Below are 19378 nucleotides of genomic sequence, written 5' to 3'. Positions count from 1 at the left end.
CTGTTTTTTTCTAAAGTAGCAGCGGGGAGCCTCCAGAGGGCGCTGATGTATTGTGTTGACGGAAATCTGTGGCGCAACGTGAAACGTCATCACGCTGCTCTTCCTGGTTCTTCCCTCTTTGAGAAAAATGTTTTGTTGACGTTTTGTAGCGGTCCTTTACCCCCCCAAAAAAGTTATACAGGTATGAGTTTCAAATGAATTAAGGATTTAAACTAATGCAGGTAACTGTAACACATGACATATATGTATGACTATGTAACACGAGCTTTATTTTAATCATGTTCACAGTAAAATCGGCCACTGAAGCTACCACGGTGGCTGTTGCTCATGATTTGGAGATTATAGTTTGGCAATGCAGGCAAACACGCACGTAAACATTCACATTAGCTTAATATTTTATGGTTTATAAAATAAAACGCGAATAATTTCGAGGTTTAAATGCACATATGAAACGATTCAATAGCGGTGTCTACAGTAACATCACCGTTTTCCCGGTTAAATGATACGTTAAAATGAGCTGAGCTGGATGTAAATGCATAATACCTCCATGGTAAATACCTATTACCAGCCAAATTGCTTTTAAGCACAGAAAACAGACTGGTTGTTTACCTGCTCAAAGTGTCTGGCAGCATAGACGAACTTAGCAGCAACGACCAAAATGTTCCATAATAAATGCATACAAGTTATACAATACTTTTGGGTTTCTTTCGATTTTTCATCCACAATTTAAAGTAGTGTTCCTACGCCTCTCAGCTTTGTGCCACAAATGAGATTTGAGATGGATTATCAGGGTTCCCACTCTTCTCTTTTTGGAAAAGTCATGGAATTGTATTTGTTAAGTTAATGATTTTTTTTCTTGAATACTGTCAAATGGCTGGCTCCAAAACAGTCTAGACCTTCCTACTGGAGGAAAATATTGTTTGCTGACTGTTTTTTGTTGACAGAGTTAAAGTTATATTATAATCCTTGATTTTAGAGTGGAAAAATAAACTAATTCTTAAAGTTAATGTAGTTGAGGGTTACCTTTTCATTCAGGCTCATTAAAATATGGTCATGGGAATTTGAAAAGTCATGGAGAAGTTTTAGAATTTCATCAGTGAAAAGGTGTGGGAACCCTGTCACTATAGGTAGCCTATAAATATAAAGTGTTATTTCATATAATTCAGTTGCAATCATTAAATGTAAGTTACCACTGCAGTTTCACAGCCCCCCTCAGCTCTAAGATGCATCAGTTTTGGATAGAAGTATAAATTTCTCCTGCTGGTGATGAATTGTTTGACCTCTGTTGACCTCCTGCCTACCTACAGCTTTCCCTCCTGCCAGAGAATCCCTTCATCTGCGTCCATGGAGTCAGAGGAAGGGACTCGAACCCCAGCACTAGCTGAAGTAGCCGGCTCTATTCGGGAGCGCACGATCGCCGAGAACAGCCTGGTGATCCTGCTGCAGGGCCTGCAGGGCCAGGTGACCACGGTGGACCTGAGGGACGAGAGCACGGCGCGGGGCCGCGTCATCAACGTGGACGCCTTCATGAACGTGCGTCTGGAGGAGGTGCTGTACCGGGACCGGCGGGGGCGGCTCACGCAGCTGCAGGACCTCTTCGTCACCGGCAGGAACGTCCGCTACGTCCACATCCCCGACCACCTGGACATCATGGAGACCATACAGACCCAGCTGGCCAAGATCCACCGGGTCCGCAACTTTGGCAGCGGCAGGAAGGAGTATGCCAAGAAAAAGAATTGACTTTTTTTGTTTTGTTTTGTAGAAAGATACAGAATTTCTACTGGATAGTGTTTTGTCCGAGATGACAACTAGTCCAAAGTTGGCTGTCTTCTATTTTGTATGTTGACAACTGGGTCTGTTTTGTTATAGATACAGAACCAGAGATGAATATTTTTCTACTTTTTCCTTTGAAGAAGACATAAACAACAATAATTTTGTAAAGACTGTATGGAAATTGTAAATAAAGACATTTCTTTTTACACAAGTAATTCATTGTACTTCCTCAGCCTTTCTGTTAGAGTACAGTCATTTCTCTGCTACAGTACATAAGCCTGGCTTAAGCTTAACAAAACAGTGTTTTTTATGGAACATATGACAATTAACAGTGAGTGAGGGTGTGGCCCAGGGTGTCGGTGTATTTGCTCTTGGGTATGAATGTTGAGTAATCCTGGCACAGACTACAATACCCATCTGTCTGTGTGTGAAACCAGACCAAAGTTAATAACTGGCCACATGCAGGCCGGGGAAAACATTACTCATGATCAATACTAGTCTGGCAGAGGGAAAAACAAACAGGCGTTTCCACAGCTTCGCTTTCCATCTCACCAACATGACTCCCTCGATGCAAGACCGAGCTGTCACTCTCTCCTGTGATTGGTGGACTGACAGGGAGCAGGATGGAACTTTGTTTAGCCAGTGGAATGGAGCAGAGCAGTGAAAGGAAGAGAGTGTTTCCCTTGGAAACTGCCATCCCAGTGTTCCCTGATACACAAAAATATGTGTGTTTGAGAATTCAAGGAATTTGCAAAGGGGTATGTTATTCTTGAGCAGTGTCAGGAAGAGGACAGGCCTGACACAACACAGGCGGAGGCAGCTGGCAGAGATAAAGCCTGCAGTGTAGAGGGGAGCGCTGTTACCAGCCGTATCTTTCACATGGAGCGAGACGCTGCGGTGAAGCAAGTGGAACATGGACCCAGATCTCAGGAATGTCCCTGGGCAGCTGGATCATTGTTTTGGCCTCCGGGCAGAGCTGTGGTCTGCCTCTGGTTTTTGGGGAGATATTTTTCTCTCGCCAGTGTTTTCTTTAAAACCAACCTTGAGAACATCTGAATGACAGCAACCCACATAATGACTGCTTACTGCGTTGCTGAAAACACTGGACCGAGTGCCACATCAACACTCACCGAGCTCAGAATAGCACTTTACAGAGGCATACACAGCACGACCGCATAAACAATTCCTTTATGATCGACACAGCCTCGGCTTGCACGAACTCCAGCAAACAACAGCACCTGCTAGTCTGTGCTGCTGTTCCACTATTTGCTTAAACTCAGTTAGGGACATATCGCTGAGCTCTTCCCCCCCCCCCCAAAAAAAAAGCAGAGATTAAAATACAAAGAGCTCAATTAAGCCTCAGGCCCCGCAGCACCGCAGCCCTGTGCCCATGGCAGCCGACTAGCTATTTCCTGTTCCACCCTCCTGGCTTAACACTGAACAGACCTCAGTGTGGTGCGTCTGAGGCCGGCAGAGCAGAGATCACCTCCCTCTGCTGCGTCTGGTCAAGCACCAGGCTGAAGTCCACACACAGCAGAATACCTTCAGTCAGGAGAGCTTTCTGTAAGAGTGAGGATCATAGTGTGGTCGGATTTTTTTGGCTCTTTTTTGGGGAGGGGGGTTTCTACACCAAAGTCTTATACAGATGAAAGCTGACTATATGCTGATGAAGTTCCCCTCCGTTTCACTTATCTCTCAGGAAACACCTCCTCCTTAACGCGAGTCTGGACCCCTTCTTGGCTGAGGGAGAGGGAGTGGATGTTGGGGAGGCGACACACGTGAGTCCTGTTCTCTCTCTCTGCAGCAGCATTCAGCTCCTAGAGTGGCGGACACTTCTTATTCCTCTACGACTCTTGGGAACTCATCAGGTTTTGGTGTGTCGCTGGGTGATGGGATTTTCTCTACATATTGGCTGACAGCCCGAGTCCAGATCTGGAACTAATATCTCGGTCAGTGGAAATACTGTGGTATATTCACTGGTAGCCAAGCTGTGCAGATCTCTCCAGGACCAAGGTGAGTGACATTCTGACTAAGAGACAATCTTATGTTTTTCTTTCTTTTTTCAATTTCTCTTTCCAATTTTCTTTTTTTTTTTTTTCATTTGCAGATATCTTTGATGTTCAGATAAGTGTCAGCTTGTATTTTCCACCCAAGGGGTCTTGTCAGGGTAATTGATTTTCACACATTTTCACAAGGATCTTACCTAATATACTCTACTACTTTGAGGGAATAAACAAGGCAACAAACTGGTTTATTAGTAGGGACTGTGCCATGTTCTTTATAATGCCACAGACCGTAAAATTCTTTATAGGTGTAGTAGCTCCAAAGAGCATGAAAGCCTCTTTAATGTAAATTCACAGAGTAAAAGGATCAGAGGAACCAGTAGCTTGTCACACATGTATTTTGTTACAGCCCATATGTACCTTAGTAGTTACTGTGGTTGATGCATGTTTTTTGACAGCAACGTTCCCCATCTGAGGAACTGCTGGACTCATACCTCTTGTAGCTTTAGGACAACATCTGGAGGAAACAGGAAGGACTACTGTAAAACAACAGCCTCTTCAGACGGTTTCAAGTTTCATCTTTTGACTTAAATAGGATTATCTAAGCAGGAAACGCGGAGGGTTGAACGGGAGTGCGTTTTATGGGTCACATAAACAGCTACAGCTGCCGGTCTATGCATGTGCACAGTTAACTCCAGAAGTTATTGGACTTGTCTGGAAATGTTAGGTGTTAAATCTGTCTGCCCGAGACCATGGCTGCATAAAATGGCCATTTGTCTCCTCCTGGTATTGGCGTGGTGCTCCAGGCTTAGGGCAGACTTCACCACAAACTATTTCTGGCTGTCATGAAGTTTTATGGAGCTTTGCATGCAAAATGTTTTCATCATAGTGTTCTTCTACATGTAAAAAGGGAAGAACAAATGAGACTGTGCTTGTTAGAGGCTTGTAATGTTTTTTTAGTTATTTTGGTGTTAGCTGTAACAAATGCAATAGCTGATTAAGCATCTGATCTGATGTTTGAAAAGCAGTCTGTAATATGTAAGAAGCACTAGTCTATGTAATTTACAGTGACATGAGATTTTAGGCCCAGGCCTAATTAAACGAAAACATTGTTTGTCTTTACATGAGCTGGACCAAAAACAAAATTACCCACTCCACTTATGCCGTTAAGGTCTGGGGGCAGCAAATTGAGGATGCAGATGATATGCCTCTTTCTGTGAAAGTGAGTTAAATGCAGAACGGAAGGCAACGCTGGTCAAGACCTAACCATTTCCCATGAGTCAGTAGACCAGCAAGCAGTCATTGCTACCATAGCGACCACCGCTGTAATTGGCACCAAAAAAAACAAAAAGGGGGCCTTTGAGAGTGTCCAGGGTCTGCCAAGAGTCATCAGGATAAAGATCAGGGTGGGAGAACAGATTGGAGCAGGGCATGATTTTAGATTCCCTGGAGAGAAAGTACCAGAAAGAAAAACACTGTGCTCCCACGCACAGTGTTGTTGCAATCACAGGGAATGTTAGAGGAGGGGGGGAAACATCAGTCGTTAAGTTTACATTGAGCTTTACTGTAACAGTGGGACGGTTTCCATGCTTGTCCCAATCCCTCCAGCCACCAGTCTCTCTTTCTCACTCTCTCTTCCTTCCCTATCATTCCTCTCTATCAACTTGAGTTTCTCCCAGTGGACATGCAACCCAAAGTCCAAACACACATGTGAAAGCCAACATGTCACTTCTTCTGTGGGGGAAAAAAAACACTGAAAACCCCCCCTGCTCTGCACCGGAAAAGAGACTCCTCAGGCACTGCATTAGAAATGTCACTAATATAAACATTCCTGTCAGACGCAGGCGGCCCACGTCGCTGTCCTCACTGCGGGCCCCAGTGTAAAAACACTTACGAGGAACACAATGTCCTTGTCCGGTCACCTCTGACTCCGTGTTAGATCATAGGAATGATGGGTGGGGATTTGGAGGAGCGCATTCTCTCAGGCTTTTGGCATCTTTAGGATGAGCTCAGACGGCCCTTGTGGCTTTATAAGTGACACTGCCTGTCCCTTATGAAAGATCATACAATATCAGAGTGAAGCAGAAGACAGTTAATGGGAATTGGTAGGGATTTAACTGCTCATGCTCCAGCCTAACTGTCTGCATTGTGTTGTTTAACAGGATCTGACGTGGGTGGAAAGTCCAGACTTAACCACGTAAAAGGCAGTCCTGGAGATGAGAGGTTTGAACCCAGAGTGAACCAGAATGGAGCCCATTAAGAGAGACATGGAGCTGCTCAGCAACAGCATGGCAACCTACGCTCACATCAAAGGTAAAACCTCACAGTGTCCAGCGCACTGTAGAGCGCCACAAAAGACTCCTTTTCTGTTATTCTTATGCTCTAAGAATTCATTTCACTGTGCAGCCTCAGTCAGTTCCAGGTACCTGTGTGTTCTGTTTTCTTTGGCTTGCCTCTGCTGTACTTTGACAGCGTCTCTCTGCACATTGTTGAATATCATGTGACAACTCTAATATCCGGGCTGCAGAAAAATGGTTGAGCACACAGATTTTGTTCCGTCTCTGGCCCCCTCAAGTCCATACTGCACACATATTTAGTGTGCTAGGCGAACACACTACTACTGTTATTCACATTTATTACTTCCGCCAAGGAGGTTATGTTTTCGGTGCCGTTTGTTTGGTTGTTTGTCTGTTTGTTTGTCTTTTAGCAGGATTACGGAAAAACTACTGGCCCGATTTTCATGAAACTTCGTGGAAGGGTGTAGCATGGGCCAAGGAAGAACCCATTAAATTTTGGAGCGGATCCGGATCCGACTCACGAACAAGCAATAATAGCATGGTGGAGGTCTGCGCTCTCCGAGTGCCCTTCTAGTTACTAGTGTGATTTCAAGGCCTAGCAAACACTAGTAATCACCTAGCAACCACCTAGTAACACTCTAGCAACCAGGAATAGTCACCTAGCAACCACGTGGTAACACCACTAGTAATCACCGAAGCAGCCACCGTAACATCCTAGCGACCACCTAGTAACATCCTAGCAACCATCTAGTAACACCCAAGCAACCACTACTAATCACCTAGCAACCACCTAGTAACACCGTAGCAACCACTAGAAATCATCTAGTGACCACCTCACATTTTCTTCAGAAAATGTACCTAATCTAATTCATATTATTGTTGGTCTTTATGGAGGTGTGTGTAGAAGTGTGTACTGTATAGCATGTATAGTTAAAGATGTATACAGTATTCCATTAAGATTCAAGAAAACTGTCATTGACTCCTTGTTGGAACTCATAACAAACCCATCCACTGTTCCTCTGCCCATGCAGCCAATCCAGAGAGCTTCGCCCTGTACTTCATGATGGGCGTGTGTTTCGGCCTGCTGCTGGCGCTGTGCCTCCTGGTGACGGGCATCGCCTGCAGGACCCGCAGCCACAGCAAGCCTCCCCCTTCCCCCGAGAGGAGACAGCTGAAGGAGTCCAGCGAGGAAGAGGAGGACGAGGACGAGGAGGATGAGAGCATTGGGGAAGAAGACGGGGAGGAAGCAGAAATCCCCAAAGTGACAGTGGGCCCCATGAGCGAGCGCAGCAGCCAGTCCAACGGGACTCTGAGGAGTGTGAATGTGTTTGCGTCGGCCGAGGAGCTGGAAAAGGCGCGGCGTCTAGAGGAGAGGGAACGCATCGTGAGGGAGATATGGAGGAACGGGCAGCCGGACATCCTGGTCACAGGGACAGGGACCATTGGCCGGGTGCATTACCACTAAACCCAACCAATCCACCTCAGACACTGCAGGAACTCATAACCTTACATGTTTACCTTCATTTGTATGGTTATATTTGCGTGGGTGCTTTAAACATACAACAAACAGATTTTGTATGCAGCATATTTGGCTTCATCTGTATTCTACTCCATCTTTGCAATGTGAATAATTAAAATTTTAACCACTTTTTGGGGTAAACACCAGAACAGTGCCGTGTATTCGACATGAACACACTGGAAGCAGTAATGTCCATCTGTGATTATTTAATTTTGCTAGTCAAGCTGCTCCCACGGAGGCAATTTCAGGGTGGGCTAATCTTAGCAGAGAAGACCGCTTCCCACAGAAACCCTCCGGCCTTTTCCCTCCCGCCAGCCGGCGTCTCTGACCCCGTCACTTCCTGTGTTTCCCTTTCCACAATTCCCAGCACCCCTCTCTATTTTAGCTACAACACTGCAGCTCTCTGGTAAAGAGATGTCTTGTTTAGGTGCTATGAAAAGGCCATTTGTCCCCCCGAACCACACACCTCTGCCGTACTGTAGATATTACCAATGCAGAGCTTCCCCAGTGCATCCAAGCCATTTCCCAGGAGACCCGCTGTTTTTTGTTGGCTGAATTTTTCTCCTTCCACCAGCCCTCCGTGCATGAAAAGGTTGCTTATTTTACAACTGGAGCGCTTGTGTCCCGTGTCCCTGAAGTGTCCTGTTGTAAGTGGCACTGGCTGAATCGGAGATTGTTTTAGGAGCCAGAGAAAACAACTCTCAATGCAGCCAAAGTGAAAGACTCATCATGTCCCGATGTTAAGTATGTGCTCATTCTGTGACAAATTGTTTACTCACAATTGTCCAAGCGAAAACAGGCCATGACATCCTTCAAGCGTCATCAGATACCACTCAATACTGTGCGCTCTTTTTAACATTCCTACAGTCTGCACAAAAACAGTAAACAGGATTTTGTAGATCATGGTAAAAAAGAAAAATATGAGAATCACAGAGTTGAACTGAATCAAAGAAAAGATTTATTGAAAATTAAAAGACAAATAATTCAAAGCTCTTGAGGAACAGTAAAAAAGATTTCAGCTTCAGATTTGAACAGAAAAAACATACAGTCCTACAGTTCTGTTCAGTACATACAGTATGTACAGTCTAAAGTGGGACACACAGCAGCACAGTGATATTCACAAAACCTAGTTATGCTAGTTTGTGTCAACTCCTCCGAAAAATATACTTATCGTTACCTTTGACAAAACATCTGTCACAATTTTGCCAGGTATCTTTTCACTTTCGTGACATTAGTTCTGTGAGAGCAGGTTTTAACTGAAGTGCAGTTTTAGTATGTTAGAGGATTACTGCTATTGGTGTATTTAAAAAAAACAAACAAAAAAAAAAAAGAATATGAACTATATTCTGTTTTGACTTTTTCCCCTCCCCAGACGTAAAGAGGCTGCAATAATTTAGGTTTTATATATCTATATATGTATTACCCCTTTGTAATAACTATTCATTCATCTTAAAAATCTAAACACAGGTAGCCACTTACCTAAATTGAGGCACAACCTACATCTGTTTATCAGCTCTAAAGCAAAGCAAGCCAAAAGGACGTTGGTGCCAATCTTTCCATTTTACACAGTGAAAATTCTTTTTTTTTTTTTTAAACTGAGAACATTCACAATCAATGAGAATACAGCACACACATAAGAAAATGTCTTTACGTCCTAAAGAGAAATACAGGTGAAGTGGCACTATATGAAAATGTCTGGATAATATAAGTGAGAAACATCAATAGTCCAGGGGTACAACAAATGTGAACTTCCATGTTTGAGAATTTGTAAATAACAATTATGAGGCCTACGCTCTCTACTGATTGGTCCCATGGAGCGAGGTATGAATCCAACGTTTCATGCAATACCACCAAAGATTTATCACTGCCCCAAACACAAACAATTAAACAAAAAAAAAAGCAAATCACCTAATACCTTCCTTTAGTACTGCAATTAAAAGCAGTACAAAGGGAAAGAGAGATTACAAGTACATATATTACTGTAATGTGAATTTCTAAGGCACAAATGCATTTATTTTGTCGTGTTTTCAGAGAATATTGAGCCATCTTTGAACTTTTGTCGCCTCAATACTGTCACCGTTAGAGGCTGCACTCAGTGCCAACCAACTGCAAAGCAAGAGAACGAAATGCACTGTTACATAAAAAAAAACAAAAAAAAAACAGAAATTAAGATCTGTCATACAAAACTAAAATAAGAGTGTTGCTCTTCATTCAAGTCAATTACACATTTCTTCCTTCACCCAAATTGTAAGAAGGCTCAAACTCATTTAACAATTTTTAACCATTAAACGATGAGATGGCGCGGATGAAAAAACAAAAAACAAAAAAACAACCAACCAAAAAAAAAACAAAAAAAAAAAAAATACCCCTTTATTACCACTATTAACATTCTGATGCTGGGACGCTGGCGGCGGTGCAGTTAACCTCTGCTACCAGACCTGGTGGAGCGATGGCAGTAATGAGGGGAGTCAGTCTACTGCTTCGGGGCGGAGGAGTCTCCCACAGCCTTGGTTTCTTTATGGTCGAGCTCCATGTTGTCGTCTCCCAGCTCCCCCTCTTCGCCCCCCTGGAACATGTCGTGGGTCCACTTGGGGCTGCTGCCTCCCTTGCGGTAGACGAAGCGTCCGCGGCGGGCGGGGAAGGAACCCCGGCCCCGTCCGCGGTTGTCGACCCAGGTTTTCTCACCGTCGCGGTCATCGTGCTGGAGGGGGCAAACAGGCAGAGAGAGGTTGAGAAAAGTGATTATGCTGGTAATACCGAAGAGGACAATATTTACTCTGGTTCAAGTAATATTCTGTGACGTCTTCATATAAATAAATGTTTGTCTTGTTACCGTCTATCACTGATTTATACAACACAATAATGATCCAACCTATACCCAGTTCATGAAAGCTTTAACATTTGCTGTTCTAAACTCTCTGTGTCGGTAGGTCTTTCCATGGAAAAATCCTCTGGCGCACAGGGAGTGATGCGTTTTACGTTACCGGAAGCAGCAATAGCAGATTCTTTGGTATAAATAGAAGAAGAACTGGGTAGTTAGCATGAGCAGTGATAGCCACCACGGCTGAACAAACAAAGAAAAGAGCGCCACCTACAGAAACTCAAACATCATCAACAGAAAATCCAAGGAAACAGACGTCACAGTACTGGACACACTGTTTGATTGACAGGTGATCACTGGGAAGCGCAGTGCAGAAACACCACAGTAATGGGTGCAACAACAGCACAGCTTAAGATGTCTCCAGTATAAAAACAAGAGGTACTTGAGCTGCCTGATGTCCCGCCAAAATCACCATATTAAGCATAACCAGTTATGCTAGAGAGGTCATTAATGAATCTAATGAATGCATTCATTTGCAAGTATTTCTATGTCATCATACTTGTCTTCACATAATACATGAGTGGTATTAATGAGCTCATATTACTTAGTTATAATCAAACTGAACATTAATAGCGAAGTGCAACATATCAATCAATGCCTGAATGTGTCATTAAATCAGTTTGGAGCTTCTCAGACTCACCAAGTAATACTTCCTGCTCTTGGGAGTGTATTCAGGGTCCCACTCCTCCTCCGGAGGGCGCACTGGGGCATTCATATTGGCGGGGTTGCCATTGCTGTTGTTGCCTGGGTAATTGCCCCTGTTCCAACCCCTTCCCCTCATTCTGGGGTACTGAAATCAAAACAATAGGCAGGCTCAAACTCACAGTTAAGCGACGAGTACATTTCAGCATCTTTTTTCCACAATCATCGATTCCAAAATTGATGGCATACAGTAATTTCATAGACTTTAACAGAAAAATCAAGTACAGAAGGAAATCAGTCGGTAGTCCAAGTCTGAGATCCAAGCAAAGAATGATGGGAACGACAGAACACACAGGACAATCATTAGGCGGCACAAATACAGGCTATACTGTAGGAAACCAGGCATTTATTTAGTGGTAGGATTCCACCGATTTGAGCTACTTTACCTTAATAAAATCAGGTAGTGCATGGAATATGTATCAAAGAGTGTCATCATCATTATCATCATCATCATCATCATCATCATCCACACTATGTTCCTTAGCATTAGGAGGAAGGAACAGAGCAGAGAAGCGTAGTCTACAGTGATGTTGTTAGGATAGAGAATTGCAAGAAGATGAGACGTCAGTATCTCACAGTGAAAACCATATATAGTGGAAGAGATTAACACAGCAGACGGGGACTTACAAATCCGCGTCCTCTGCCCCTCTCCGTGTTGTGGCCCTCATAATCCCGAGGCCCCCTGTCCACCGGCCCGCCGTAGTCCCGCGGGGGATAGCGTGCTTGACTGTAGCCCTCCTCCATGTGCTCCATCCCCTCCCCCATGTACTCTTTACCTCTGAAAGACGGAGGATAAGGGGATGGAGAGGACGAGGAGGAAGAGGAGGACGGAGAGCGATCCCGCTTCTTCTTACTCTTCCTGCGAGCAAGAAAACAACAAGGTTGGGAGTGAGCATCATAAATACACAGGCCAATAATCTTGAAATCAATAATTTGGCAAAACTGTGTGAAGATATGGAGTAGAGGTCCTGGAAAGTTTGGAAAATGGTTACAGGTGTTATGAAGGACATGATTACGTTTTCACCTCTTCCTCCTTTACAATACAAGACAATGCCTAAAGCTACTTTCACATAGGACTTGATAACTCCACCCCTGCGCTGTAAAATCCATTATTTCCAATGGTTTGCAATGTGCATGAATGAATTTTTGCCAAAAAAGTGCAGACCCTTGCGCCAAAAGTTCAACATAGTTCAACTTTTGTGCTGCATGCTGTAATGAAACTCATGTGTCCAATAGAAATGGCAAGGGAAGTAGCCAGCCAGGGAGGGACAGAAAATGGAGGAAATTGATTCTAGTAGCATTTAGAAGCAGAATTTCCTGAACTATAAAACAAGTTTTGTATAGGGACCTCGGTAGAAAAAATATCTCCTGGAAGCAAGTTCCTAACAAAGTAGGCATACCAGGTGTGTTTATAAATGCAGTGGAGATTAGCAATCTAAGACCACTGGATGTTATATTTTCAGATGCTATGAATGGCTCTTGTCCCTGCTTCTTGAAAACTATTTTTCTCCCCACATTATCCCAACTCCCCCAAACATCTAGAAAAGATCTTCGCAGCAAGTGCTGAACAAACTGTGTCCTATCTTAAAGACAGTCTGTGCAGTAGTAGGGTTTCAAATTCAACTATAAAAGGGTGGAAAAAAGGATCAGAGAGGAGGAGGTGATAATGTTGCAATCTTTCCCTTTTGTTGTCACTCTTCCAACATGGCGCCACGCCCCTCATAACCGTTGGTAACCACTCTCCAAACATTCCGTGACTATTGTTGCGGTGCAGCACACCAAGTACAGACTGCACTGAAGGGGCGGATACAGTCTAAGCTCGGCACACTGAGCCCACAGATTAAACCTACTTGGATTTCTTGTGGTGCTTGGCAGATTTCTCAGAGGACCGCTCTCTGCTCGGTCCTCGCGAGCCTCCTGAGCTCTTGCCCCCATCCCGCTTGTACTCACGCTCCTTCCCAGCAAACCTTTTACGTCTCTCAATATCCAGGCGCAGGTCCATCACATCACCTTTGAGCTTTTTACTCGGGTCCTGCAGAGATATATCAGCACGACCACGTTAGCTGCTACACCCGTTGGTTTCATTATTGATGGGCAATTTTTTTTTTTAAATGGAGTAATCATGACCACATGAATGGTATATACTGTTAATATGAGAAGCAAATCAAAAGTTAAAAAAAAAAATGTATCACTGGAGCAAAAATGAAGATGTATCTTTAGCACTGTACTCCCTCTAGTGGTTAAGACAAAAAATACTCCCAACTAATCACAATCATTACTTCAATGGATAACATTCTGGTACAGATGCAGTAAAACAATTATTTGTAACAAATATCAAAGAATAGCAATACAAAAAAATACAGTTTACTTCTTAAATATTACTGTGTACCACAAGTCAATAGCAAATATAACTAGTTGTGGGAACCAGCAGCATGCATATAGCATTTTAAAATAAAATTAGAATTTCACATTTCTTTGTTTGCTTGATTTTTTGAGGAAAAATACTTACAAGGTAATGGCATTGATAAGGGTCCCTTGACAGGCTTGAACTCAGGATCTTAAGTCACCTCCTTTTAGCCTTTGCTTGGGTTCGTACATACCCAATCAATAACCATATCTCATAGGCTGGGGGCTTGCTTGGCATTTACAAAACGCAATTGGGCTCTTTTGATTAAGATTTATGCATCCTTTGAAAGAAAAGCACAAAGCTGAATACTGCTGCTTTGGACCGTCTCAAATTTGCTTGTTTCCATATACGTCAAATTTCAAAAGGGCTGGTCACCTTGTAGCTGGTCTCCTCCATATCCTCAAACAGGTGAGAGTGCCTCTTAAAGGCACTGGGGGAGACATCGATTCTCCTGAGAGAAGGGCAAAAAGAAAGCTACATGTCAGTAGACGATAACTACATGTCTCACAAAAGGATGACAGAAAATTGCATCATGTTTCATACATTATGTATGTTCAGACAGTTACAGGGAAGACGTCCATACCTGTGGATTTCTGGGCTCTTCCTTGGCTTCATCATTTCTACCTCTGCAGCTTTTCTTTGGTACATGGCAAACCGCTCACTTAAAGTCATGTCAGAGGAGCGGAAGTGTTGGGCTGCAAATAAAGAACAAAAACATGTGATTCAAATACAACTCAACTCAAATAACTGACACATTCAGTTGCTTTAAAATGATTTCCGAATGATGGCAAATCATTAATGATTGTTTTGATATTTAACAATGGATCTGGTCAACTGTCCAAACTCCTGTTGTCTTTGCTATCTTGAGTCTCTAGAGTCTTGAGACTGGACAAGCCCAACGCAGACCATACTATACCTTTGATGTAGTGCACAATAGTGACTATGTGCTGAGCAAATAGCTCAGAGGGGCTGCGGCGGAGCTGTGTCGACTGAATGTGCTGGAAAATGGAGCGGAACTCCGGATCTTTCTTGGTGGGATTCACCAGATCTCGGGTCATACGGCGCTCTTTAGACATGGAGGAGCTGAGAGAGTGGGAGAACGAGAATAGGGAACAGAGATTAAAGAAGAAGTATGGTGGGTTTAAAACAAAAATATCTAAGTGTTGTGTACATTATATGTGCGGATATTACCACACATACCTGGGCATTTCATCTAAGGAGCCGATTTTGAGCTCAAAGTCTTCCCTAGTCACAGACAGGCGTGATGCGGGTGACTCCTCCCTGGGAGGGAGGGCCCCGGGGAACAAGGGTCGGTCCTTCTCTCTGGTTTCTCTGGGAGGTGCTGGGGCTGGGGACGGGGACGGACTCCTCCTGGACTTCTCTTTTTCTTTCTTTTCCTTCTTCTTGGCCTTTTCTTCCTTCTTGGAGCTGTGCTTGCGGCTGCGGTACAACTCCTCCTCCATGTGATCTATGTCCTCCGCCTCTTCGGCATCTCTCCGGCTCTTCTCCTTAACCGTCGGGTAGGAAGTTGGATAGTTAGGCTCGTCCTCCCATTTCCCGAAAATGTCCCGTGCCGTGAGGGTGGTTTTGGGATTATCCTCCCTGTCCTCCTCAATCTCCCTCTCTTTCAGCCCGTGAGACTTGAGGAACTCCTCTTCCCCGGCATCGAAGAAGGGCAGGCTTTTGTCTTCCTTGGAGTCTCCGAAGGCCGCGGCTGTGATGTTGAAGAGGCCTCCCGCCTTGCTGCTGCCTTTCTCCAGCTCCCTTTCCGTGTTGCTCTGCTCCTTATCACGACCATTCTCCTTCTCAGATGGCTGCTTTTTGCCTTTATTCTCTGCCAAGAACCTGAGACAGACAAGCACACTGAGCTTTAGTACATGCCATGCTAAGTAAAATACTATTATGTTTTTCTTTAATATGGGTAAAGGTATCAAAGACTTAGGAAAGCAATGAAAGAAGGAAAATGGAACACAAGACAAATACATTCTGAAATTGAAAAGATACAATACACACCAGGGATGGGCATGATTGATACCCAGTAATTCAGGGATTGGATTGTGAAAATGTCAAGATGCACTTATGCACTTTTGAGTGTTCCTTCCCGTCATTTTTGTCCACTCAGAGTTGCATGAGTGCATCAGAGAGCTTAGCGATTAGCCTACATACATTCTCTTGGCAGAAAAACATGGTTGAATTCTGTGATAAAGAAAGCTAGAAAGGAAAACATAGTGAAACAATCCACAAGCACAAAACCGATGATTCAGAGATTGGTATGGGAGCCTGCGAGCTACACTATCTTTTAAATTGATCACAGCACGTTATCATCCCCTCTGAACATCAGATTGAAGTTGAAGTACCCAAAAACTACCTCCCACCGCACATCTTGATTAGTTTTTGTCATAATTAGTCATCTTCCTGTCAGTTCATGTGGGAACACACTTAGCTAGTTTACATGAAAAATGGCAGAAAAGTTTACTTTCTTTGGGTCCAAGTATTCTCCCTACTTCAATTTTACCAATCACACAGAAGCAGACAGGCGAGGCAGTCAAGTTATCCCAATTTTTGATGGTAAGAGAGGATGCAATTGCCTATTTTGGGGTTGTAATGAAAAAGTAATATGACAAGTAGGGTAACAAATTTCTGCTCCCAGGGAGTAATAAGTAATAATATTTCTTTTGAAATGACTATCAAGTAATTTATAGCAGTAGTGCCCTACACCGGCCTACAAGCAGACAATTCTGGTAGATAAATTGATTGGAAATCATGTAGTTCTAATCAGGGAATGAAAATAACTTTCATCTCTATGCCACATTGGCTGGCGAATCCCAAAATTCATCTGCCACTTTGACTATTTCGCCAGCCATATGGATCTTTAGAATAGAATAGGACCTCCAAATGACGGGTGGCTGCCTGCCAAAGCGGCTGGTATGGTAGACAAACTTACCAGCCCCAGACGGACATTTAGCAGCATTTGGCTGGCAGCTGGTGTTAATTTGCCAAATTCATCTGTGAACATTATTGAAAATGCCCATCCCTAAAGCAAATATAACAGACCAGGACTCACATTGCAATAATTGTACTCACTTAACCACAGCTGTCTAAGTAAGTGGGATTTCATACAACCTCCTTTCAGTGCAAAAAAAAAGGACAGCTGTCTACTTTTTCAATGTGTGTGTCATATGTATTCCATTTTAAGATGTATTCTTCCAAGGAGCTTTGAAAAAGACTAAACATATTTGAGAGGAAAAATTACTTGTCAAATACTTAAGATACAACTTCTTAATAAAAAGAAAAAGAAAAACTAATGGAGACAGATTTAACTATGGAGATAAAGGGAATAAACATACTTTTTGAAGGCAGAGGAAATCACAGTCTTGTCTCCAGTTTTGGCGTCTTCCTTTGAAAAGAACCCAAAGCCGCTGAAGGAGGCTGTCGGCCCTGACTTGGTGGGACTCTTGGTTGGAGGGGCAGGAGCTGTGGCGCTGCCGATGGTTCTCCACAGAGGGCCTCCACTCCCGGGCCCTTTGCTGTCAGGGCCACCAGGGGCGTCCTCTTTGGTACCAGCAGCAAGGCCAGTGTCTGGACTGGTGCGTTTGGGGCTGGTGTCATAGTCAATCCATTTACCTCCTGATGCCTTCTCGATAGCGCTGCCGTCCGCCGCCTGACCCGGTATCTCTTTATGGCTTTCTGCAGGTTTGTCCTTTGCATCCTTGGAGCTGGGCTTGCTCTTGCTACTGCGGTGACGCGGGGACGAAGACCGGGACCGAGAGGAGTAGCTGGAGCGCCTGGAGCGGCGAGATCGGCCCGAGGACGAACGGTCAGAGTAGCGGGAGTGGCTGCGGCTGCCCGAGCGCTTCCTGGGTGTGCGGGAGCGGGAGCGCCCCCTCCTGGGGCTGTGCGAGTGGTGGTCCTGGTCGTGGTGGTGATCGTGCCAGCCGCCGCCGCCGCCGCCGCCACCACCACCGCCGCCACCACCCTGCCAGTTGTTGGCCCTGTAGCCGTAGTTACCTCCTCCCCTGTTCTGGTAACGGCCACGTGGGAAGTAGCCTCGGTTTCTGCCGCGGTAGTGGAAGGGCCTGCGGTAGCCGCGGTTGTAGCCCCTGAACCCTCCTCTGTTGTTCTGATAGTCCCTGGTGGGGTAGTTTCTGTGGGACGGAGAGTGTGATCTGGAGCGGGAACGAGACCTAGAACTGGATGACAGAGAAGAGGGAAGAGGCAAAAGAAGCAAAAAAGATGTTAGAGGGGGCAAACTTTTATTTATCCAAAAAAAAGTCAACTGAGCAGCTTGTTTATAGTCTTCTTCAGAGAGACTTGCAATGACTTTCAGCACAAGAATAAGCCCGAATTCCTGGATCACCGACATTACAAGCAACTAACCGTGAGGAGTGCAAGAGTCAGAGTCATCACGCCCTGATAATACATTTAACAAAATATCCATATGACCCTAGAATAATCAGGTAATGTTCTCAAAATTTTTCATATCTAGAATCCCCAATACATGTGTGTTTGGGGATTCTAGATATGAAACATGGAATTCCATCTGAGAAGATTTTTGTTCTTAGACTTATATATTATATTTTTATAACCAGTGTTTTCAACAACCACAGCCAGACAAAGACAAAAAGTATAGCTACACACAGAGGTTTGGGAGCAGCTCCCCTGCGGAAAATTTGACGAACAAGCTCTGTTTGGTGTGTTTACATGCATTCTGATCCCATTCAAATCTTAATTATCAAGTGCTTTAAAAATGCATAACACCCAACATGCTAACATCAATATGCTGATTCGGGATGCTGATTCATTCAAATTCAGGAGAACTGCCCACATGAAAAACAAAAATTAAAGTTAAAAAAGATAGAAGTGATTCATCATCTATCTGGCAGATGGTGCTTTGGTAAACACTGATGATAACAGTGGGGAGAGGGAAACCTCTGATTCTTACAGTGGTAGGGAAAATGAAACTTCTGAGATCTTGACACATTCTCTCACTATATTAACCTCCAGGGAGTGAAATAATAGTAGACTTATACTATTCCTCATTTTGCCGGAGATGCCCCAGGAACCCCCACAAGGACCGCTGGTGGTCCCCAGGCCCCACTCTGTGCAGCACTGATACAAGACAGAAAACTACTAGTGGCCAACTGTGGTTCTGGCCAAAAGGGGGCGATATAACATCAGTTACTGCAAAGAAATTCAACTGACACACTGACACTTCACAGCCCCGCTCATCCTGAACCTGAATGGGTGTGTATGTAGATGCGTCATTTACCAATCAAAACAACCTCAGGTTGACTTCCAACATAAGAAAGAATGTAAAACATTCAAGATGTACGCACTGTGCTACCAACTCCCTAACCCTGTGAATATATTCCTAAGTCAACTGTCAGTTAACTGTCACATTGAGAGCAAACAACTTTTGTTTGAGAGGACTACAACACAAAGTTTTATGTACATTAAACTGGCAGATAAAAAAAGGATCCAAAAGATAGCAGACTAAAGAAATGAGCAAAGACTGCAGAGTACAACTTTAACTTGAATGAAATTATGAATTAAATCCTCATGACATTATAATAGCAACCAAATAGTAACAGTTGCATAATGACATACCGTCGCCTCACTTGTGAAACACTATGACTAACAATGACAAAACTTGCTTTAGTGCAGATGTTTGCAGAACGCAAACCTAGAATTCCAGCGAAATGTAAAGTAGCACGCAAATTCTGACTCAGGAAGACATGCAAAGCGTGAAATTAACATACAGCGCCTGACGACCCAAAAAGCTTTGGGCAAAACATT

At 44.0% G+C, this 19378-nt stretch overlaps 3 protein-coding genes across 9 annotated transcripts in view; 2 read left to right on the top strand and 1 right to left on the bottom strand.

Moving 5' to 3' along the window:
- The first annotated feature begins 120 nt into the window (after positions 1–120).
- lsm10 (LSM10, U7 small nuclear RNA associated) lies at positions 121–1962 on the top strand. The gene is made up of 2 exons (XM_078290473.1): positions 121–181; positions 1308–1962. The coding sequence occupies exon 2, from the start codon at positions 1345–1347 to the stop codon at positions 1738–1740; it is 396 nt and encodes a 131-aa protein (XP_078146599.1). The 5' UTR covers positions 121–181; positions 1308–1344; the 3' UTR covers positions 1741–1962.
- Positions 1963–3211: 1249 nt separating this feature from the next.
- Positions 3212–8925, top strand: eva1bb (eva-1 homolog Bb (C. elegans)). 5 transcript variants are annotated; one of them, XM_078290143.1, is made up of 4 exons: positions 3212–3336; positions 3473–3551; positions 5939–6089; positions 7105–8925. In XM_078290143.1, the coding sequence occupies exons 3-4, from the start codon at positions 6023–6025 to the stop codon at positions 7536–7538; spliced, it is 501 nt and encodes a 166-aa protein (XP_078146269.1). In that variant the 5' UTR covers positions 3212–3336; positions 3473–3551; positions 5939–6022; the 3' UTR covers positions 7539–8925. The 5 variants fall into 5 exon arrangements, with proteins under 5 accessions (XP_078146269.1, XP_078146268.1, XP_071757489.2 ...); XM_078290142.1 differs by having other exon boundaries at positions 3473–3786; XM_071901388.2 differs by lacking the exon at positions 3212–3336 and having other exon boundaries at positions 3372–3551.
- thrap3b (thyroid hormone receptor associated protein 3b) overlaps positions 8528–19378 on the bottom strand; it is a 22804-nt gene continuing 11953 nt past the window's right edge. For all 3 annotated transcript variants that reach the window (XM_071901384.2, XM_071901383.2, XM_071901386.2), the window contains exons 3-11: positions 16930–17772; positions 14783–15427; positions 14499–14665; positions 14166–14277; positions 13958–14033; positions 13026–13207; positions 11803–12034; positions 11114–11263; positions 8528–10293 (exon numbers count right to left, since the gene is read on the bottom strand). In XM_071901384.2, the coding sequence (XP_071757485.1) occupies positions 10066–10293; positions 11114–11263; positions 11803–12034; positions 13026–13207; positions 13958–14033; positions 14166–14277; positions 14499–14665; positions 14783–15427; positions 16930–17772 (2635 nt within the window). In that variant the 3' untranslated portion in view covers positions 8528–10065. The remainder of the gene's footprint in view (positions 10294–11113; positions 11264–11802; positions 12035–13025; positions 13208–13957; positions 14034–14165; positions 14278–14498; positions 14666–14782; positions 15428–16929; positions 17773–19378) is intronic.

The sequence above is a fragment of the Centroberyx gerrardi genome, chromosome 19, assembly GCF_048128805.1.
Source record: "Centroberyx gerrardi isolate f3 chromosome 19, fCenGer3.hap1.cur.20231027, whole genome shotgun sequence".
NCBI classification, from domain to species: domain Eukaryota; kingdom Metazoa; phylum Chordata; class Actinopteri; order Beryciformes; family Berycidae; genus Centroberyx; species Centroberyx gerrardi.
This window is presented reverse-complemented; position numbering and strand designations above follow the sequence as displayed.